Here is a 23727-nt window from a genome sequence, read left to right as displayed (position 1 = left end):
GACACGCAGAGGTTTATAGATATGCACAAGCTGCAAATACATGCTGGCTTTTGGATTTAAAGTGACAGGGAAGCTCACGCGTACAGTTTTGGTCACAGACAACCGCACACTGCAGTAATCTTCTTTCCTTTCTTACAGATGCACATGCACTCACACCAACTTAGCGCTACTTTCCTTCTTATCCTGCCATATGTTAATGATTGGCGTGTATTGTCAAAGCATCAATGTTATCCTGCTCTTATTGGCTCAATATTGCCCACATCAGATCTGGTCCATTAAAACGCCGTCTGGCTGCCTGTTTGATCCACGCCCAGTGTTTACTGGCCGAGACAGCTGTGTGCCCCAAAATAATGATGTGAGATGCATTCAATCCATCTGTCTGTGTGTAATCTGGACCTCATATTAATTTTAAAGGGCACATCCCAGAAAGTTTGGCTTCAGTAAACTTGATATTGAAGCAAGTTCCTGAAGAAGTTCAAATTTTGAGGGGACCGGTTCATTTTATGGATGCAAATTTTTAAGTTTAAACAGTAATTCCTCCAATTTCATCAAAATATAAAATCTAAATATATTTAAACTGTTGTGTCTTTACTCTATAATTCATACTACTGGGCAAGAAAATATTGTATCTAAGAGGAAAATTAATAAAGTGTATTATTTACATCATAGTTTGTTGTTTATTTAGATAAATGACACTGGTAGAGACCTAATCTGAATATATATCACATCTGAACAGAGCAGGAAAAGCGTACATGTAGCTTTTTTACTTTTTGCAATGTGCTTTAAAGACACACAAAAAATACCACATCCAGATTCCAAAATAAGCATAAAGAGAAAATCCAAAGGAGGAAAAAAAGTCCCATTAACACCCACATTGTGTGACTGAAAGGTGATATGTGGGAGCTACAGTTTAGCGAACACCACGGCAGTGAGCATTTAGCAACAAATATGTTACTAAGAGGGGGAAAAGCATCCGAATTTATGTATTCCATTTGTCAGTGTCAACACGTCGTGATGAAACTTAAGGCAAAGGCTGGCTGTGTGGAGAACAATGGCATAGGTTTTTATAAGTGTGCCCGTGTCACTCTGTGAATTGGGAAATTTGAGACCAAGAGTGGCTGTACAGCATGTTAAGAGCTCCCGATGAGTGTCATGTGTTTGAGCGAGGCAGCGTTTGTGAGTTTCGGGGAGCTTTGATGTGTTAGCATGTAGGAGGAGTGGATCAAGAGAGGGAGGCCCTTAGAAGTTGGAGGACCGTGTGTGTGTCTGTGTACGCACTCACGCACACGTGTGTGTGATCAACAGAGTTGCCACTGCCTGACCCTCTCATGTCTCGAAGGCCTCACACTCAGTCCCAATCAAAGCATCATTACCATCAGCCTCTGCCAACAGTGCGGCCTGCCAACTGTAGCCCTCCCTCCCCCTTTCTCCCGCTCCTCTCTCGCTCTCTGATCATCACTTGGACACAGAAGCAACACCCAGTCTATGGGCTTGGCATCTGCGAACGTGGTCATTGCCCAGAAATTTGAGGGCTACACTAAATTTGCAGTGGTTTTAGTGCATGTTTGTGTGCGAGTAAGCGGAGCAAGCTTAGACTCGGAGATGGCTTGAACAGCGACGAGGAAAGATTAGTCATGGATGAAGGGACGTCAATGCATCGTGCTCTGTTATTTTGCTGCCCGCAAGATAAAATGCTAATAATTGCGGTCCTTATAGTCGTAGCTGTAGGTAATAATATGTTTATGTTGAGGTATTGCATGTAGTGCTGGGTGTTCCTGCAACTTAAGACATGGTATTCAATCTTGCAACACTACACCAACAGTGATGCAGCATGAGTAGGCTTAGGAAAGCAGCAGCATTTTCAGTGATTTCACTTTGATTCGATTCTTTATTCTCTTCTTCATTTTCATTGGGTTCTCATTGGCTCTGCTTTGAGAGTCACCACCATCGCTAAGCAGAGACATTACATTCATGCAAATTAATTGCATGCTGTGTAGTCAAATGTTTGTGCATGTTGGAGGCATTTACCCTCTTTGTTGTGGCCAGTGTTGGGGTCATTACTCAAAAAAAGTAGTTAGACATGGTACACAGAACACTTAGTGATTCGACTTTAGAAACATGAAGACTGCAGCCTGACTGCTCATCACTGCTCTTTTGTTACCTGTTGAAGTTCAGGGTCTGGACGCTGGGCTGGGGTCGGCATTCACTCAGCTTTAGCATCCCTATGGCTAGCTTAGCATTAGCATGCTGTCTGTCCAGGTGCTTATAAAGAGCCAAAGATTCATTAGCAGCATATTACCAGTTGTTTCTGTCCAGGGCTCGCAAAATCGCTAGCCCGACGTCCCGGGGCTAGCGATTTTTCCAGTCGGGCTACCAAAATCTAACTCAGCCCTGCCCGTCGGGCTATCATAGGAAGGAAAATATATGTCTATGCTTTTGCATTCTTTCGCCAATGTAGTTGAGTAATTATGTCATTGGCATCGATGAGCCACTGTCAATATGTGACATATTGAAATCGCGTTTGAATTTGCGCTTGTTTTTTGCTTTCACTTTCATTTTGCAATTGCGCGAACGGTGTGCAGAGAGCAGCAGCACTGATTGGTGAGTGACGATTAATTGCGCACCAATTCCTCTGACATCGTCTTATCACTCATTAGCTTACTATTCAAACGCGACAAGTGAAATCTCTCGCAGCAAGCTTAAACATGTGAGAGGTTGAGTGCGCAAAGAATCGCTGACCGTTATGTAAGTACGTGTGTAAAAGCAGCAGGATTTACGCTGGTATTTTAGTTCTGCTCAGCCAAATAAGACAGGTCAGGGTGAAGAAGGGGCAGCCAAAGAAAAGCCTACCACAAAACGGAAAAGTTATGACAAATCAGACTATGAGGCCAAAAGAAAGCGCAGCTTTTTTGGTTTCATGGACAAAAGAATTTCTGTGGCTGGAATATGACAAGCTAAATAACATGATGTTCTGCCAGGCGTGTTGTGAGTTTCATTTGATTTCTGAGTCGACAAGCGCCTTTGTTACTGGGACCAGTAATTTTAAGAAAGACCCCATCAGAACCCATGAGAAATGCAAGAAATGCATTATTGCCCAGTCTGCAGTATCTTTCCCAGAACAAACAGCAATTGCAAAAAAACATACTAAAAATAAATCAAGCACAACAAGAACTCCTGAAAAAGCTGTTTAGAACAGCGTGCTATATTGCAAAGAGTGAACTACCATTGGCAAAATTTAGCAGTCTTTGCAAACTTCAAAAAGCAAATGGCCTAGATCTTGGTTCCACTTGCCTCTTACCTGTGACTTCATTGGAAATTTCAGATTCAGGATCTGACGCAGACTGATTCATGTTCTACACAGTTCTTACAAGAAATTCTTCATAGAAATTTCTGTTCAATTTGAACCAAGTATTTGAGTTGATGGTTGTAATTTTTATACAGTTGTTGTGATTTGCATTTTAACAATTTTTTTGATTAATTTTTGTTTCTGTTGCAATATTATACTTTAATGTATAATATTGTAACGGAAACAAAACATAAAAAAATTGATTTCTTTTTTATTCGGGCTACTTAAATTTATTTTGGGCTACCAAAAACTGAAGAATGCCTGCCCGAAGGGCTACCAGAGATTTTGAAATTTTGCGAGCCTTGCTGTCCTAGTTTGCACTTTAACATCGTGCTCTCATACTTTTGTACATTAAAAATAAAAGTAATGTCATATCCACGCTGTAGAAAGTACCACTGTTCCTCCTGGTGTGCATTAATGTGTAGTGCAAATGCAACCGATGACCGGAATCGATAGGCAAGAAAACGAACAATTCCAAGGAATTGGACTGCTGGGAACTGGTTCTCGATTTTATCCTTAGTGGTTAATTGTAATAACAGTCCTTCCTATAAATCTGTGTACCAGATATGGTGAGTGAAATTCTAATGCGTTTCTGTTTCTATGTTACTTAGAGCTAATATGCAAGTATTTGTAAATGTGCACCCATGCGGATCATGGCTGTGCCTTCGCTCGATGAGGGGAAATTCCACCCTGCCATCTAAATATAATCATTTCTGGGTCTTAAAAAACTAAGATGGGGCCAAATGGCGCATCGGGTGACATCCGGGTTGGTCCATCGATCATTTATATGGATATATATTTATATATAGTCCATGGTTAATCTGTGTATAGTGTAAGACAAATGGGAGGCATTCTGCAGACTCAGTATATAGCTGGATTGATTAAAATATTGTAAAAATAGTGTAACAGTTCCATCATTGAAATAAATGACTGAAAAATTCCGATGAAACACCTTCCTTGGAGACATGAATTTATATGAGTAATTTCACATCAGGAAAAAAAGTTGGATTGATGAAAACTTTTGCAATAATCTAAATGTGGCCTCGATGTGACAGAAGACACCAAGGCCACCTTAAAAATCTTAGTTGTTTTAAAATTAAAGGTGTACACCTCAGCTGTGGATGTAATTCGATTAAATCAGGTCATCACCAAAATCACTGGGCAACCAAGTCCATTCATTGGTTGTTGAGATGTTTTGCTCATGACCATCTGGTTGATAGTGTGTCTCTGCCCAGTGGAAATCAAAAACAAGTTACTTGGCAATTAGCGTTGCTCCTCACGCACTTCTGATTATGCGAGTTCCCGAAAAACTGCGGCACGCTACCAAAAACTTGTTTTCACTTTTTGTGCTATTAAAAGGATTAACGGTGTTTCACGGGTGGTCTGCTGAGTTGAATCAGCTCAGTCCCTGACATTTTGAAGTGATCTTTTCAAACCGCAGAAAGCAGTCAAAGCCTCTTTATCGATGCTGTTGCACTCACAAGACGAGGCGGGCCTAACTGTGCCTGGAATATAAGATTATTAAAAGCCCTGGTGTCATGGTTAATACTCGGTCTCCTCCTCAAAGTTTTGCTTTTCAGTCATAAATCACACTGTGCGGGTGTTTGCGCGCGTTCATGTGTGTGTATGACAAGGCTGTTTTTTAAAAGGGGCTGTTAATGAAAGTTAGTGGTGTGGAGAAAGTGTCAACCGTCTCTCGCCGTGATAGATCACTCCTGCTCTTAGCATTAACGGCAGGCTGTCACTCTGAGCATTTCAGACAGCCGTAGTTAAATTAATCAAGTAATGGCCCTTAGTCTGCGCCCCTCCCCCCTCCAGCTGCAGTTTTTCCTCCTCATTCCTGTCTCTCAGCTTTTCTGTTTGCCTTTTACACTCCATGGTATCAGTATATGCTGTCTTTTGGGTTAGTACTTAGCACAACATTCAAGGAATACTAGGGAAGTTGTGTAGATGGTGTGAAAAACTAATTTGCAAGGCATTTTGTCTGTGTTGGGTATTAGATGGTAAAGATGTGACAGGAAGCGGGTCGAACTCTGAGCAGATCGCTCGTTTACCAGAAAGCAGCTTGCTTTTTCTTTAATTCATTTATTCACTCATTTTGTGGAGAAAGTTCACAAGCATTTACCCAGTTGACATGTTATGAGCATATGGACGATGCAAACCCATATTCAACTGTACCCAGCGGTCCTCAACCCCTGGGCCACGGACCGGAGTCGTTTGGTACCAGGCCGCGAGAGTTGTGAAATTTATGGTTTTCGGGGTTTTTATCGTTAACTCTGTTTCCCTGGGTCTTTTCCCATGTTGTAGTTGTGTCTTTTATTTTGAAAGAAATATTCACGCGTTACCATAGCGACCTGAGAGCATTAAGGGGCAGAGAGGAGGATGTTACTCTCAATGTTGTTGGCGCATTTCAGGAGGACGCTGCTAATAAAGTTACACATTTACACAGTGAATTCACGTTTATTATTATATTTACAAAATACCACAGTTTTTGTCTCGGTCGTATCTTTTTATTTTGTTGTATTTATCTGCGACACCTTAAAGGCCGGTCTGTGAAAATATTGTCTGACATTAAACCGCTCCGTGGCGCAAAAAAGGTTGAGGACTGCTGCTTTAGTTGAGTGGAGCAGGAGAAGATCCATCAGTTTGAGCTATGCCTCCCTGCATGATGTCACCTTTATAGGTGCAGCTGAACTAGCGTGTGGTATCGAAGCGGTTTCTCCTTTTTTTTTAATGTCTGTTAATCTACTGAAACAAGATGCTAACAGCATTGCAGTGCAATAGCAGGGACACAGCATTAATCAAAGTACCCTTGGTACCCTTCACAGTACCTAAAACAGCGTAAGGATATAACTCGCCAGGAGCAGCAGAATATTGTCACATAATTAACCTGAAATACAACATCGCAGATATAAATTATATCTTGGGTCAAGCTTTTTAACCAGATGCTTAGAGGCCTCGCTAAAGCTGTGATATTGTGACACTTAGAGTTTTTATATCACAACAAAATTTATATCTGTATCATCACATATTATGTAATTATGGTATATCTGCTACTAAACTAGTAGAAATATAAACAATATATCAGCGACTTCTTAAAAACGCCACAAACAGAAAAAGTCTTGGAAAGTCTTTTTTTTTTTTCTCTCTCAGTTTATTTATGTTTTTAATGAACTATGACTTTGATCCACATCTTTTACTAATTTCCATACACTTTTTATCATATTCTTCTTTTTTCATGTCTCATTTCATTGTATTTTTCCACAAAGAGAATTACACGATTCATATGACTTTAATTTAATTTTGCATTATGCATTTTTCTCTCCGGCCTGCATTCATTTATTTTTCTCTCTTACCTTTTCCCCCGTGCGCTGCCGTTTTCTTCTTTCTCTTTTATTTTTCAGTGTTTAACTCACTCCTACACTCTCTCACCTCTGGGTTTTATGTGCAGCTTCATTTGCTTGTTTTGTTGGTTCTTGTGCTTCTCTCATCGATTTACTTTTGTATTTACTTTTATTGCTTTCAGTTCTCTTTCTTCTGTATTGATTTCCATGCAAACCCCAAATTTATGTACCTGTCATCTAAGTGTTTTTCTTCTTTCTCTTTTGCACTTATATTCAGGCAATTTACACTCATCCTCTTTATTCTTTAAGCGCCCTCTACTTTTGGAGTTTGCACTTTCTTTTTTTCCATCGCTCTTCCTTCTGAAGCTTTCTCACACAGACGCTCACACATTCCTTTCGAGGTAGTCTTTGTGCTCTTCGCCATAGTTTAGTTTTCGGTCTTAATGGTTCATTCAACGAGTTTCTCTTGTGCGTGTTCATTTTTTTCCTCTTGTTCGCTGTCTTCCTCTTTCATTAACACACAGACACACCTCTTTGGTTTTTTTCTCAGCGCTGTCTCTTTCGAAGTCGTAGATATTCTCTGCGGACCAATTTCCCTGTGAATAATCACGGCGGTTCATTGTAGAAGCGAGCGCGCTGCCAAAGTCATTTCTTCAACAGGCTGCAGCTTTATACTGAGTCAATCAAGCTGAAATATCTTTGCGGTGCCTCCTATTCGGTGAATCGTCACTCCCTCCCTATGAATATAATTACTGTGATGGGCTGCGTCTACGCCTTCTCCACAACTTTAAAAGAACTGAATTGGGTTTGAATTTGTGAGAGCTACTTTTCAAATGCTTCATTTGTGGGCTTGATTAACTGTTAAGTCGTAGCAGTGGGCTGTTTTTGTGATCGCAGACAACATTTCAGCCGTATTGGTAAAAGTCGGGTTATTGTCAAGGTTCTGGCAGACACATCTGTGTTTCAGACGACAGTTTTGCATCACATTAGCTGATTAAGAGGTTTTTGAAATTGCACCGTAGCTTCTGACTTTCTGTCTAGTCATGCAACTGCAGCAGTAACTTGTGACGAATCATAATTTGAATACAACAGAAAATATTAAAGTGAAGTATAGCAGCATTAATGAAGTGGTGGATATTAATTGTTTATGTACTCCAGGTTTGGGAAGCACCGAAAGGATGAGCGGCTGGGAGAAAAGATTGATCGTAAAGGCTCCAGCAAGTGGAGGCCAGAGGAGACGCAGGTGTCAGACGAGGAGACCATGAAGATGAGGATGGAGCAAGAAAGGTGAGGCAACTTATGGTCACCTATTCTGACAACGGGTGGCTATTAATGACATTAGCAAACGTGTATAGACATTTAAACAGATTAGTGTTTCAAATAAGATTGAAAAGCCTGATTATGCCGGAGCTTTCTTCCTGTTAAAAGGGAGTTTTTCCTTCCCACTGTCACCAAAGTTCGTGCTCATAGGGAGTCATATGATTGTTGGGGTTTTCTCTGTATGAATGATTGTAGGGTGGACATTACAATTAGGGGTGGGTTTTGATTATCAGTTTATCGATTAAAATCAATTCTGGCTTGGATAACGTGATATCGATTCATTAAAATTCTGAATTGATTTTTTTAATATAAATTTATTTTGCCCGAAACGCCAGAATCTCAGGTTAAACCTCACAAAATTTCAACAACCACCAAACAGCTAAACAGTAAATGAGAGCAGAAACACGGATTCTGCACAAAGACGTAAACACAAAGCGCCGACGGATCAGAATCAGCAAGATGTCGCCTTTCTCACCCGACGGCACGGACACGGTCGGGGCTGAAAGCCGACAGCTCGCTGATTCTGATGTTTTGGCGGGTCCGCGCTTTGTGTTTACGCCCTTTTTGCACTGATTCTGAAGCTGCAGGTTTTATCTCTCTCCAAACTATTTGACTGAACCAGCAGCAAAAGAAGCAGCAAACTACGCTTCACATAAACATCGTCATCGTCTCTCTCTGTCTGTGTACTTCAAGAACAGTTTCCCGTCTAAAAATCTGTTTTCTTTATTCGCTTGCTTATTACACACAAGTCTACCGTTGTTTACAGCGCTGTCGGTGGCTGTTTTTTTCCTTTTACTTACTTCTGACAAGAAAGCCTCATTTCTGCTGTTCAATACTGAACAAATTTAAACTTTTTAAAATTATGCAGAATTGCAAAACGCTCAGCTGTGTCTGTAATAAAACCTCTGTAACTTTGCTCTGCTTCACTTTAGCAGCATCAGGTAATGTTCATATGCTGATTAATGGTTTTCTTTCATTTTTGATCTACTGCAGAATATTTTTATAAAATCCCAGGCCAGGAAAGTCACCTTCATGTTTTTCTGTGTTTTATCCTCAGCTACTTTGACACAAAGGCATCTGCTGTGATGCTTACACCTTTGATAAAGTCTCACAAGTGTCAGCTTTCTTTTTATAGATATAAAAATATGGAAATGTACTGATGCATGATCTGAATTATAATATTTCTGACTCTCTGAGGCAAAATTTCCCCGAATTGAATCGAATCGTGGATCGAATCGATTCGGGACCTTGTGAATCGGAATTGAATCGATTCTAGAAATCGGTGACGATACCCAGCCCTAATTATAATAAAAAGTGCCTTGAGGCAGCTGTTGTTGTGATTTGGCGCTGTATAAATAAAATTGAACTGAATTGAATTGATAAGTATTTAGCAGAGTCAGCAGTTCAGTGCAGGCGAGTTGAGCTCTTCCTCATTTACATTTATAGACCCAGTTTCTGCAGGGCGAAAACACAAAAAGAAAAGATTTGAAACAAACTGTATGTAGAAAAATTCTCAGACAAAGTCTCCTCACTGGGAAAAATATGAATAGTGCCAAACCCAAATTATTCAAAAGTATGTGGACACCATTGTCCACATTTTATACTTTACTGTACGTTTCTCTGGTGCTCAGCTAAGCACGTTATTATAGTTTCAAGGTTCTCTACCTGAACAGTCAATATTTGAGCATCAGTTCGTTGGACACGTATTGTTTTTTTTTAGTTAGAATCAGAAGACTGATTCAGAGGGTTCGTTTGGACATGCATCTCACTCACAGCAGCCATCAGGCTTTGGTTCACCTCACTGTTGCCAGCTAAGCAGCTTTGTTGCTAGGCTCAGCCGCTTTTCATACCTGAACCTACAGAAAGTACTGCTTTGCAAAGGTCTCACTGCAGCACTGGAGGCACAGCTCTGCTCAGCAGCGAGCTCATGCTCACAGGTCCCGTGGGTTGCATGAAAGAAGAAAAAAAAAACACTCGCAGTAATCATTTAACTTGTAAAGATGACTCAAACTGTAGCACAACCATTATCTTGATTACATCTAAAGTTTCAGAGCCCAAAAAAAATGATGGTTGAAGCAGCACGGGTTTTCAGTTTAGTGTAAAAAATTTGAATGAAGCTGCATAAAAATTAATTGAAAGACCTGCTTTCTCTGTTTAACAGTTTAATAAATCGATCGTCTCTGTGTTTAAATAATAACTACACGGTTAAAGAACCTGTGCCTTCTTTTGCTTTTACTACGTGGGTGCCCAAAACTAAAAAGCCTCAAGTGGCAAGTCCTTTTCCCACTGCAACCCACTCTTTCCTCACCAATGGAAATGTCAGGCAGGCACAGTGCCAGGTTTTTGGGGGGGCAGCAGTTTATAAATGCCAAGGCCATTACAGCCCTGCCAGCTAATTAAATCCCTTGCTCTTGGTGTAGGGCAAGAGTCATTACTCCCCACAGTTGCTTGTTATGAAAATTTGGTTTGTAGTCTTCCTTTGCGCCTGCAGAGCAGATAGTCTAATAATATGATAATGGCTGAGTCTTTATTTTTAATTGGTTTAAAGTAAGCGCAAAGGCCACGTCAGATGATTTGGTTGTTATGCTGGATATAGTTAAAAGTTCAGACTGGTCCTTTTGTGTGTTAATCCCGTCCAAGTGTTCTCTTATTTCTTGCCCTTAAATATCACAATCACGTGTGTTTGTTACACACAACTTGGACTATTTAAGCCTGTTCAGGACTCCATTATGTTATTTCACACTCATAAGAACATGGATGACACAAATTACACGTAGCCTACTGTAATGCTTTTGCAATAACGTTCTGATTCAAAGTAGATTAAACTGTGTTTGCTTTTATTTCCAACTCTCAGACAAGAGGTGAAGCTTTTTGAGCTCAAAACAGAGCTAGACGTTTACAGAACTTAGATTTTTTTTGTTGTGCTGTTAAATGAAATGTAGGTTACATTATTTTTAAACTATATTAACCTTGATTTATTAGCATCATAAAATGTGAATTAGTTATCAGCCTGTTTCTAGCTGATAAAGCATAAGTCTCATTAAACGTCATACTAGAAGTACTAGAAGTAGAGATAGCATGTTGGGGTTTTTTTCTTAGGTTTTTAGGTTGAGTTGTAGATTCTCAGTTCTCTTTGTTAGTGTGAACAATTTTAGTTGTGTTGAGTTCTTGGGGCCAAAGAGCCGAAAGAAATCTGGCAAAATGGTTAAAAGAGAAACCAAAAAATGTCCAGAGAGCAGTAAAAAGTTCCTGTTTGAAGCAGAAAATAAAATAAGATCATAGTATTTCTTAGGTCAATGTGTTAATTAGTTTATAATGTGTTGGCTCTTAGAGGCACTCCAACCAGGCGTGACTCATCCCTGAACACCCCAAAAGCACAAACACGCTTCTTGTTTATATTTAAGCTGAGAGATGCTGATATTGACCGAGAGATCCCTCGGAGCACATGCTCAGACTGCGGCTACCTTGGTGTTAAACAACGATCCAGTTTGCTGTATTGCCAAGCCGCTCTGCAGAGGTTCCGTTGGGAACTTCGGCACCTCGCTGCAGAAGGTATCGATTGACCACTGCCAGAGGCTGTGGTTAATCCAGCTGTGATTGACTAGATGAATGGATTTCCTCACAGGTTTAATTCTCAGGTCTCAAAGGACCCTAGCCCCAAGGCAGGCAGACAAACCTTGACAGACAGTTCAGATTGTACGCTACTGGTGGAGGTTATTTGAAGAAAAGATAAATATACAGGTATGCGAATAACTGTTCAGTAGTGTCATAAATTTGTTACGTTATATTATGTTACTTGATCTAAATCGAATGGTCTTTACTAAAATTACTGTACTCGCAATACTAATGCAAGATCTCATAGTATTGTACTGTTTTAATAGAGCACCTTGCTCTCAGACTTTCTAAAGTTTCTAAAAGTAGAATAGGAGACAGAGCACTCTGTTGTGGAACAAGCTTCCACTTGACACCCTCTGTATAGTAAGATCAGCTTTAAAATGTTCCTTTTTGATAAAGCCTGTAGTTGTCGCTCTGTCAGGTGACCCTGAACCATCGCCTTAGTTATGCTGATATAGGCTCAGGTTGCTTGGGGTCTTTCCGTGATGCACTGAGCATTTCTTCTCCACTTACATCTTTTCATTCCCTATATACAAATACTGCTTATGGTTACATTTTTTCTGTTTTGTTCCTATATTTGGTGTTTTGTCCTTGCTGCCCCTCTGATCGTGCTTAGAGGTCTTTTCCCATTAAAATGGAAACCCTTCTTCCGACCATCGCTAAGTGCTAGCTCACAGGCTATCGTTTGATTGTTGGGTTTTTTTCCAGATCAGTCCAGATAAACGTTTTTCGTTGGGCAGCACAGCAGGTTTTGCCTTAGCCATCTGTAGACTAAATCAGATCATGCTCTGACATAACTGTTTTAAACAGCAGTCACATGACCAGAGGTTACAAGTTCAATCTATACCACAGACTTGCTGTATATGAAGTAATTTGTCACAGTGAACTTCCCTTGACCTCAACACTTACTACTGCTACTCTTGTTCAAGATGAACAGCGTCAGTCTAAGTACAATGCATTTTGTGTGTGTGTGTGATTCTAAAAATATCCTTAATTCACACAGAAGTGTGAATTAAACACTTTTAGTATTAACCTTCAAAAATCACAAGTGCTTTAAAACCAACTGCAGCTAGTTGTCGCTAAATCATAAAACATTTGCACGTACCCGTGTTATCAATCTAAAAGGTCTTCCAGCAGCCATCTTGTCCTGCTGGACCTTCTCCCTTCATGTATTTCCTGCCTTTCACTGTAGTCTGTCAGTTGTGTCAGCAGTACCGGTAAGAGAACGCTTTATTACACAATGACTACAATAGCACATAATGGACCATTGTTCTGGCTTGATGTGGTAGAAAGGTCACTTGTCAAAAATTTCTTCTACCATAAAATCCCATTCTGCCATTTCTATACCCTTTTATCTGCCGCCTCTTCCTCTCTTTCTGCTCTACATTGTTGTTATTCCCCCTCTGGGTCTTTTGCCACCTCTCATTGGATTTCTTAATGATTTACTCTACATGGTAAGAGTTCTTTCATCTGTCATTAAAGGTATTAAGGTTATTTGTTTAAGAGAAACCCTTGTCACATGCAGGTATTTTGGGATTAAGGGTAATGATATGGCGAAGTGTGGTTTTCCTTCCTGTCCCATTTCAGTCAGCACTGCATTTGTGTTTGTGAAACATTTTAAGTGCTTGTCATGTTGACACAGACAGTCATGGTCTTTGTCTTAAAGTAACATTTCCTGCACCCTTTAAAAGTAATTCAGAAAAGTTGGACACCTTGCTGTTTTCTGGGCAATGACAGCTATTGTTCATGTATATGTAGCTTATGTAGATGAAAAAAGATGGGTGCAAAAAAACAAAACAAACCCCAACACCACAGCTTGAACTCTCACAGGCTCCGGGGAGGCCAATCCATGACTGATGGCGTTCCACTGTGTGTTTTTTTTCCTATACTGGTATGCTTTCATTGCATTGGCAACGTGTTTGGGATCCTTGTCATGCTGAAAAATGAAGCTGTTGCTAATCAGTGACTTTCCAGATGGTTTTGCATGGTGGATCAAAATCTGGCCGTATTTTCCTGTGTTCATAATTCTGTCAGTTTCGACAAGAGCTCCATCTCACTGACTGAAATGCAGTTCCGGACCATGACAGATCCTCTGTCATGTTTTACAGATGGCTCTAGACATTCACTGTTGGATTGATAGCAACTTGAGCCAAAAATGTCCATTTTGGATTCATCACTCTGTGAAACCTCTGGCCACTGATGTCAGTACAGTTCTTGTGTAATATGACACACCTTGTCAGGGTCCGTTATGAATGGCTTCTTCCTTTGAGGCCATTTCTGATGAGTCTTTGGCCAACACGAGATGGATCAACTGAAGGGCCAGGTCATTTCTCAGGTCCTGTGTCACATCTTTGCTGGATTTCTTCATATTTATTAAGAACATGACTCTCATCTGCTGTAGATAGTCTTCTTTTTGTCTTTGAGGGCTCCAGTTTCCTCAGGGACATACTGCAAGCTTTCAGTTAATCGAATGAATACGAGTGGAAAAACCAGCTAACGTTAAAAAAAACAAACAAACATTGAAAGACTTTTACAAAACCAAGAGAACTAAGTGGGAAGAATAGTTTTGAAAAAGTTTGACAATGTAAAGGAGGTCTGACTTCCTGGAAGCAAAACGTAAAGATAGTATAGTTTGTTCCGTAAGCTCATAAGAATTCAGAGTTTCTTTTTCACACAACACAGCACGAGTGTTTCAATGATGCATCCTCCTAACTCAGCAAGTGGCCTTGTTGACCCATGCAGTGCCTTGTTATGGAAAGGGGCTGCACAGAAAAGGCCGTGCGTCGGATTGGTATGTCTGGCCTTATCTTATCAGCCACTGTGCTTGTGCATACAATCAGTAGTTGCTGCCACTACTTCTGCTGCTGTTGCTGTTTCACTGATGGAAAACACAGTTTTTCCTCTGGGTTTAAAGATAGATCCCTCAAGGGCCTCACTTCCTTCTGCGCTATTAGATAATCGCTGAGTCCACAAATAGCAAAGACACAGCGTGCGACTCCACAAGCTTTCAAGTTAAGTTGTTGGAATAAGTGTACGTTTTTGCCAAAAATTATTGTCTACCCCCTGACCAGATTCAGTGGGGAGCCGTTGAAACCATCAAGTTCATTAACAGCCTACTTTTTAGTAGTGAAGCATTTCTACCCACTTGGCCTTGATTTTTTTTTTTCCTTTTTTTTAAACACATTTTGTAGTCTCCGGTAGGGAGCCCTCCTTATTAGAGTTTTGTTTCATTATGCACACCATGCAATTTTTCTGGAGGAAATGTTTCAGATTTTAGCCCACTGAGTTTTCAGTGCACTTGCACCCCCTACCTTGTCACCACGGCGCCTGTCCCATTCACTTTCCCACTGCCATTAAAAAGAGGCCTGCAGAAAAGAGAGCAGTATGATAATTGGTAGTTGTAAAGCTCTGATAATTGGCAAGGCTGTAATTACGGGGGCTGCGTGATAGGTAGTCCCCCCGCTATAGAAAATAGTGTTGCCAGTTATTCACAAGATAATGGCCTGAAGAGAAAGAGCGAATGTGTGATTTTTGTGTGTGCGTGACAGACAGAAAGATGTCAGATGTGTGTCTGCGTGTGTTGTTGAGGGAGAAAGAAAGAGAAAAGCATGTTAGCTATATATTAGCGCTACTCTGTGAATACAAAATGCTTCCCTTGTGCTAGGTGTTATTGGGGGCAAGAGATTGTCATGCATTGTTTATGGTATTATTCAGTGGGGAAAATTGCATAAATAATAGACTCCAGATCTTCTCTCTGTTTTGTAATGGAAAGTTAAAAAGTGCAATAACCAGTCAGTAGATGTTACAATGGTTCATCTGGTGTTTTGTTAATGTGACGACTGAGATTTACAGCATCTCTCATCTAGATTGGACACGCTACAGGACTGTTTTTTTTTATATACAAAGAAAAAAGTAAGGCACCATCCCAATTTTCCATGTAGCCCTACATCCGTTCTCTTTTTTTAGTTGCAGTGTGCATTTACAATTTATAGTTGGCTACTGTCAATGGCCAGTGGAAACCAGACAACTGAAAATATCATACTCAGAAACCTGGCAGTTAAAAATAAACCAATAATTAGTGAACCTGCTACTAGTAAGTATTATTTGGATTATTAATTATTCAGTGAATTGGGTTTGTTGTTCTGAAAGAGTACTGTCTTCAAATGTCTTCAATTTTTCAAACCAAAAGTTCAAAATACAGTGGAACCCCGACTAACGAAATTAATTCGTTCCCGAGGGTCTTTCGTAAGTCGAAGCACCCATTGCGCGTTTTGAGTGAGGCGATGCTGAACCATAGGTTATAGGCTAATTGCTAACTAGAACAGCAATACGTCGTTCAAGTGGAACAGCGAAGCGCAAGAACGGAAGCCAAGGGGTTGTCACATGATCCGGAAGGCATTGTAGGCTCAGCCAATCAGAGCTAGCGGATTTCGTTACTCGGGCATTTTGCCGTAACACGGGCAGAAATATTGCTATTCAGTGCCTTCGTAACTTGAATTTTTCGTGAAACGGGGTATTCATAAGTCGGGGTTCCACTGTATCCCAAAAGACACAAAAATTGTGTTGAAGAATTATTCAACTTTGATGGCATTTCTCTCTGCCTATTGGGGACTCGACATGCACTTTTATTGAGCGATTATTCTACATCTTCCCCAACTATATAAGCCTACCCATGGCTCTTGAGCTACCTATGAGCTAGAAGATTATATCTCATTTAGCACATCTCTATTAACCCTGTAGACATCACTGGTGTTTAGTTTTACATCTTTTTTTACATCCACAGTTGTGGTTTTGGAAATGCTTCAGCTAGCTAGCTAACTTATGGCTAACCATTATGCAGTCCTTGTTTTCATACAGGTCTGAATGTTGCTTTATTGTAATGCCTTTTAGATTAGCCATCTTATTGGAGAAGAATTGGCTGTAAAAGGTGCTTCAGGGCTTGCTTACTGAAATAAAGGAGCATTAGGACCCAGAAATGTAATAAATGTATAATAAATACATTTCCTGGTTAGTTTTTTTTTTAACCTTGATTTTTAAGAAAAAGTACAAAATGCAGCTGATCAGACATTGCCTAGATTTTTACTTGGGATAAACGGCAATATTATGTCTTAATATGATCATTTCAACCACAAGATTGTTATTGGATTTTAATATAAACAACATCATCTTTACTATCAGGATCCAAGCTAAGACCAGAGAGCTGAGGGAGCGTCAGGCCAGGGAACGAGACTACGCTGAGATTCTGGATATAAGTCGATCGCCGGAGAGATCCTCTGAGGAGGACCACCAGTACGCTGGCATCAACCAACTTAACAGCTCCATGGACAGTGGCCATAGTCGCCCCCACAGCCCCCGTGATGAGCACCCTCACATCCATCCACAGCACCAGCACTCCGATACCCTCTACACCCAAGTTAGCAAGGCGCGCAACGAGCGACCTCCGTCTGCAGACAGGTAAGAAGTGAACTGATGCATTTCAAGTGTTTTGTGAATCATGTGAATTTTATTTCATTTCTCTATTATTTATTTTAGTTTTGGCAAAATTAATTCATGAATACCTCTGGAGTCAGATTCCCCCTCAGAAGCCACTTCCTTCTAAGCCAGGTGACGGGCTGCCAGTCACAGTTCAGCAACCGTCTTACCTGTAATTCCAAAGTGCGGCTCACCTGTGGTATTTCAGTAAAAGGTCTGTCCAGGTCGGATTCCGCCTCGCCTCCCCAGCCCCTGTAACTCTGAGGCGGCATTATTGCACAGAGACAGCAGGCTAGCTATCACACCTGGAGGAGAAAATAATCACAGCAACAGAAGGCAGGCGGTAAATGTCAGCTCGCCGACTGCTAGACACCATGAGCTGCTCTCAGGGGGATGTGGGAATACTCGGGGGAGGCAGTGAGTGAATGGAAACCTTTGAATATCTGTCTCTTTTTCTGTCTCTCTTGACCTTTCTACCTCTCTTTCGCTGTCTTTTGTGCTCTTGTTGGTTTCACCTTATTGCCACCTTTTCACTTTTATTGCATTTCCATCATTTTCCTGTCTTCCCACGGATAATACTACCTGAGCTACTGGCAGCTCAAACCTTCAGTCTCATTAATTGAGAGCTGTCAGTCATTTTTAAAATAATCACCCAGGCTTGACATAAAGAGCCTCTTTGTCATTGACACTGTTTTGTTTCTGTAGAGCAGCCAAATGGCACCACGAGACTCCCCCGCATAACCAAACGCCAACTCCACAGCAAAGAGCAAACAAAAGCCAGATTGTTTTAAAAATCATGCAGGTCATCAGAAGCAGAGTTCTCAGCACTGCACGCCGGTGCTGAGCTGCTCCCCAATCCTGCTCCGATCGATGAACGCGGAGATTCGTGGCCCTAAGATGGATTTGGAGAACTTGAAGCAAATTGAGGAAAACCTGCTGTGCAGCAGAAACGTAGTCTGTGCGGGCAAGTAGCTCCACAGCTGAATGAATGGGTTTGTCTTCCTTGTGGTTTTCACGCATCCCCAGATGACCTCAGCAGCCTGTGTCTACTTCAAGAGTGCCGTAGCACGTATCGATTCATAATTCATTGTGCTGCTGTTGTCACTGCACACTTCCCTCCTTTTTTATTTTTTGTTCAGTCCCTGATGTGGCACTGTATTAAGGCATGCAGATGCACAACAGAAGATGATATACTAGCATTACAGATACGAAGCCTTATTTAATTAGGTGATGGAATTCACTCGTGATTTAGGCTTTAATCATCATCATCTTATTAAAATCTGTAGCCATTTCACTCATTTACCACATAAGCAATTAATGAGGTTTTTTCTCCTCCCTCTCACTCGGAGTACTGGGATTTTCTTAGTTTAATACCTCTTAGAGATGGGGAAGCATGAGTTTTGTGGAAATGCTGCTGCAGTTTAAGATCGGCGACAGGCAAATGGATTAGCCTGAAATAATTTTAATAAGCAGATTTTTTTTGAAAATTAAGTCTCTTTCATCGAGCAAACATTTTAAGTCTTTATTACTTACAAATATGGAAATATGAGGATTTTCTGATTGTTTCTTTGTAAAGTTGAATGTGGAGATTCTGGACCGAGAAAGCAAGTTAAGGACGTATCTCGTGATGGAAAGTTTGCGTGTTCTTACAAATAAAACTATGAATCAATTTGTAAAGAGACGGTCACATTTGTCAACAAATAAGGAATTAAAACGACAAATACATCCCTAAAATCATGCTCACAAAGCTTTTTTTCGTTGTTTTCTCTAAGACATCACTGTTTAAAAGAGACGTAACTCATTTGGACATCAATGTAACCAATATTGGTCTCTTCTGATAATGTAAGTGGCTCTGGCAGGTTTCAGAGCAAATAATAAAGTCTTTCCTTGCTTCAATAAAGAATTTTCTATAATTTTGCACATAGCTGATACACTGTTTCTTTTCATAATGTCCTCCTAGCTACCTATTCTCCCCCAGAACACTTGCTCTTTTCAGGAAGCTTTGATTACAGCAGTGTAGCAGCCGGGGACACAAACGTCTGAAAGATATTGTGTTCCTTTCTCATCTCCCCCGAGTATTAGAAGAATATACCTTTTGAGAGATTCGGGAAGCACGTTTCCTGTTTCCTGTCTGCCCCCCTCTGCTGAACAGGAAGTGAATTAGATCCTGCAACGCCAAGCACATCGGGGTGGGTGGCAGAGTGTGTGCGTGGGGGGGCTCTCACCTGACAGAAGGGGGGGTTTGTTATTGTGGGATTCAAATGGCAGTGTGAGCTGGTATCAGAGCTTGAGGATTGTGGAGATTTAATCAAAGCAATAACATGTCCTTAGAAGCAGGCAGTGAAGGAAAATGTTATTTTTCCTCCAACATTAACACTTCTCTCTAAAATGGCACGCATGTGAAAGGTTTCATTGTAGTCAGCGTAAATACTCGACGTGCACAGGATGTCGCTCTGTGTTGCGTTCGCTGTTTTTACATCGTTCAAACCAGGAAACTGTTTTATTTGCTTGAGAAAAGCAGATTGATCTCTGACCATCTGTTAAGTTGTGCCTATTACACGCCCCAAATCATGGCTTTCAAAATGTCACAGTTGTGTTTTCTGCTGTTTGTGTGCGCCTTTTGTTGGTGCCGCGATGTTGTGACTGTCACAAGATTATGACTCGCAGTAAAACTGAAGAAGACAAAGCTGTGGCAGAGAGATCTAGTTTCAGCATGTTACATAAATATAATAATTATCTTCGCATAGTATCCTTTTTAACATGGCTACATTTTGATTTGCACTGAAAACACAAAGCACAAATTAAAACGCAGATCCCTGCGAAAACCATAAGATGCAGAGCAAAAACAGAACTGCATGCATCGCAATGCTAAAGTATGTAAACATGCATAAAAAAAGAGCATAATAAATCATGTGAATGTTCATGTGAGGCATGAAAATAATGTGTTGCAGTAGTCTATACGAGGCCTGCCAGCTACAGTATGGTAAGCTTTATCCCAGTTGTTCTTCAAGTCACAGAATAACACAATGATTGGCAGGCCATAAGACTAATAATAACACAAAAAGGGGCAAAACAGCTTAAATACAAGGCAACACGACACTGAACAAGACACAAGTCTTCCTTTTTCCTGTTACCACTGTTCCTTCTGCTGCTACTAATAGTTGCTGATCATCAGCATTGTCACCTTGATCTTCCCAAAGCATGTTATCCAAACGCGTTCTAGCCAAAAGGAAATTCATCTCTAACCTCGTCTGTCACTTTGAACACAGCGAACAATAAGGCTAAAAATATTCCCGAGTGTCCAGATTAGAATACCAGAATCCCACCGCCCCGTTAGTCTCTTAATTCCCTCGGGGCCTGTAAAACGTACTATTGGCTTCCTTAGCGCTGTCGTGCGGGTCACTCCAAGGGGAAACGCAAAAAAAAGTCGCTGCAGCTGCATAAATATCCAGTGGAATTCATTTTTAATTGCCTCTTTTTCCTTCAAACAAAACACGGTCAGAAATTTCAATTTAACCGCAGTGGTGTAAAAACAAAAAAACAACTAAAGAGGCTGGAAGGAGCTTCGTGTGTGCCTTTGGGAGCCGTCTACAGTTTCCTTTGCTTTAAGGAAAATGACCACACAGTCCTATAGGCTCAAGCAGTCTGCTGCAACAAGCCTGAAACAAAATTTTGCTGCTTTCAGGATAAAATGTGTTTCTTAGATGTCTCTTATTTATATCCACAGCCGCATATTTTAGCGAGACAGCATATTGGAGCACATGATGTTTTAGTTGTTACTCTGTGGTTTACCGCGTAGGTGGTACGGTGTAGTATCAGGTTGAAAACAGTCTTTTTTTCTTTCTTTTTTTAATGTTTTTGTTTTGGCTCTCAACCAAATTGCATAACCTCACTGCTGAGACATTATTTTCTTTCTGTTGCTTTTCGAAGCCTGCCAAGCTAAATATTGTTCAAAGTGTGGTGATTTTATCCCCTCTCCCCCAGTGTTTTCCCCGCTATTGCGACTAGTGCTTTTAGTATGTATACTTGGCATCTGGTAACATTTGTAGCCTAGGAAGCGTAATTAAGAAGTAATGGGAGACAATATCCCATGAAAGTTTTACCAGCTCACTCACTGGGTGCTTCTTTTGTGTTTACTGAAATTAATTACCTGAATTCAGTGAAAACATAATGTAGACGGCATGTTTTTAAGCAGCTTTATTAGCTCTCGACGTTTGCTGTATCACGCTCTGCCCCTGTTGTGTGAGAATAAGTGTGCAAAGAGCCAAGTGAATTAGCAACCATTGTTTTATTCCCCTCCCAACTACGAGGCAGCAGTGAATGCTGGGAAGGCTCCGAGGGATTTGGCGTGATTTGATTCTCCACATTTTCCGAGGAGGCGGCGCTCTTATTGAATCGGCTCCATTACATTTCATCTCCACCGGGGGAATAAGAGGCCGCAGAGGGAGCACGCGCGGCCGTGTTGTATCGCAAACACACCAGAAACGGCAACGTGCACAAACAAATCGACAAGTACTCACCTTGCAGCTTTTTATAGGTTGATAAGATGAGGTGTGTGTGTTTGCACCTGCGTGCATTTACTATTGGCTTCATGTGTTTTCTGTGTACATGTTATTTAGTAATGCGAATCTCTGCTGGTGGTTTTGTTGTCTTTTGCCTAGTTTAGATGCAGGTGCTACTCCGTCTGTTGGGTTTTGCTCGTGTGCACGTGTGTTTGCAAAAAAACCCAACTTTTTTTTTCAAAGAGTGAGGGTGACAAGTCAGAGCTGTGACTCAGAGATAGAGAGTGATGGCAGGTGTGCAGCAGCATGCAGTGAATACAAAGCCCCTGCCTTTTCTAAACCTCTAAAAGGATTTCTGTTGTTGGTGAAGTGAAACCAGAGCTAGATTAACCAGCATTGTGGCCCCATTGTGTCTGCGTTCCTGAGTGTATATGACAGCGTTGTTACATTTTCGTTACCACTCAGGGGTTTTGCACAAGTCGCTTAGTCATAGTTTGGTTTCAAGCATACATTTATGTAGGAATAAACACAGATTATGCTTGATGTTGGCTAAAAAATGCTGAAGAATATCCTTATTAAGTAAGCATGACCATTTTTCCCCAGTGGTCAGTGGAGACCAAACGGAGATCAAAGGAAAAGAGTTCAAATTATAACACAGTACAACTCGAGAGTAATGGTGGGATGGGTGCCAATAATGAGAAACATTGCTATTAATGTGTTAGAGTTTGCCTAAGGTGTAATTTGTACATCTTATATGGACAATGGAATATAAATGTAGGGTTTATTTTTGTTGGGCTGCTATTCGTTACTTCAGCTTTAGGGGAATTGTAACCACGCCATTAAAAGTAAGACTGTTATGAAATTTGGTTCCAAAGTACTTGGAATGTTATTATGCTTACCGGTTCATCTAAACACACTCGCCTTTCATTCTCTTTTGAGTAGACGGTCATCTAATCCAACATTCCTGTCTAGTCGGGATCTTGTGATTCTCATGAGTTTAGAGTACAAAGCGATTTAACGGGATTTTAAAAGCTTAAATATAATTATGTTACATTACATACAGTGTACAATGTAGGATGGGACCAGCAGAAAACAAGTCTTTTTTTCTCATTACACCCTATAATTACCAAATGACTTTGTCAGTGATGTAATCCCACACACCGTGCTTCAAATGACCTCCTCTGCTTGGATGTAGAGGAAGTTGCGTTCTTTGACTATTTAACCCATTATTGAATTGTCTTATTTCTGAGTAATGTAAAGTTTACCCACCAACGTTATTATATTTTGCTATAATTTATACCCTAAATTAAAGTCAGTAAGTAAAAAAAGTACATAGAAAAGTTTTACTCCTTCTGCCAGATCAACATGGATTCGTAGGAAGTTGCAGCTGTGACTTTTCCCATGTTCGCAACCATTTAACAGACAACCGACTTGAGAAAAATCAAGCTCGGTCACATCTTTCTGCACCTCAGCTTCTGCACTATCACAGTCAAAATGTTGGCTTTCACTCCGATACTGCATATGAATGTGCGTTCCCACTACTCACTGAGCAGAACAGGATGTCTTACTACAGCTTGGGGAACGTCTCTGCTTGAGGGTCATCATGATTGCTTGAATTTGTTGCTGTGAATGTTGATCCAGAGCCTGGTGATGAGAACAGGGACAGAATTTTGATAAGCTGCCACTTTTTTGCCTTGAGTAAGGCACGTCTACATAACACAGACATAACTGAACTTTTGTACCTGAGAAAACTCAAATCTACAGCAGAAGGTAGCTGAGAAAATTGGGGATCTGATCGCTGCTAGCATATAAAAATATAAAAATGTACCTTCACTATCACTTAAAGCTAGCAAGGTTTGTTTAACCTGTGAAGACTAGAATGCAGGTTTCTGTAGGCATGGCAGGTTAACAAACTGTAGGAATAAAATTGTCCTTACTGACCCCATAATCATCATCATCTGGCAAATACTGGTGATATAACCTCAACTCTCTTTTGCAGGGAGTCAAATACTGATATTATGCCCAGAGTGTCGACAACGAGACGCACCAGGTTTATGGTGATATTTAGACAAGTCTGACACTCAACTCATAGCATTTAAAGAAAAAATAAATCCTTGGGCTGCACATT

General features: G+C 40.7%; 1 protein-coding gene across 8 annotated transcripts in view; it reads left to right on the top strand.

Moving 5' to 3' along the window:
* pard3ab (par-3 family cell polarity regulator alpha, b) overlaps positions 1 to 23727 on the top strand; it is a 241418-nt gene that overhangs the window by 167020 nt on the left and 50671 nt on the right. For all 8 annotated transcript variants that reach the window (XM_084911280.1, XM_084911277.1, XM_084911278.1 and 5 more), the window contains 2 exons: positions 7849 to 7977; positions 16804 to 17079. In XM_084911280.1, coding sequence (XP_084767406.1) covers positions 7849 to 7977; positions 16804 to 17079 — 405 coding nt within the window. The remainder of the gene's footprint in view (positions 1 to 7848; positions 7978 to 16803; positions 17080 to 23727) is intronic.

This window comes from Perissodus microlepis, chromosome 18 (genome assembly GCF_051167445.1).
Source record: "Perissodus microlepis isolate ML-2025 ecotype Zambia chromosome 18, ASM5116744v1, whole genome shotgun sequence".
Classification (NCBI taxonomy): Eukaryota; Metazoa; Chordata; class Actinopteri; order Cichliformes; family Cichlidae; genus Perissodus; species Perissodus microlepis.
The sequence above is the reverse complement of the archived record's forward strand: the minus strand, read 5'-3'. Positions and strand labels throughout refer to the sequence as shown.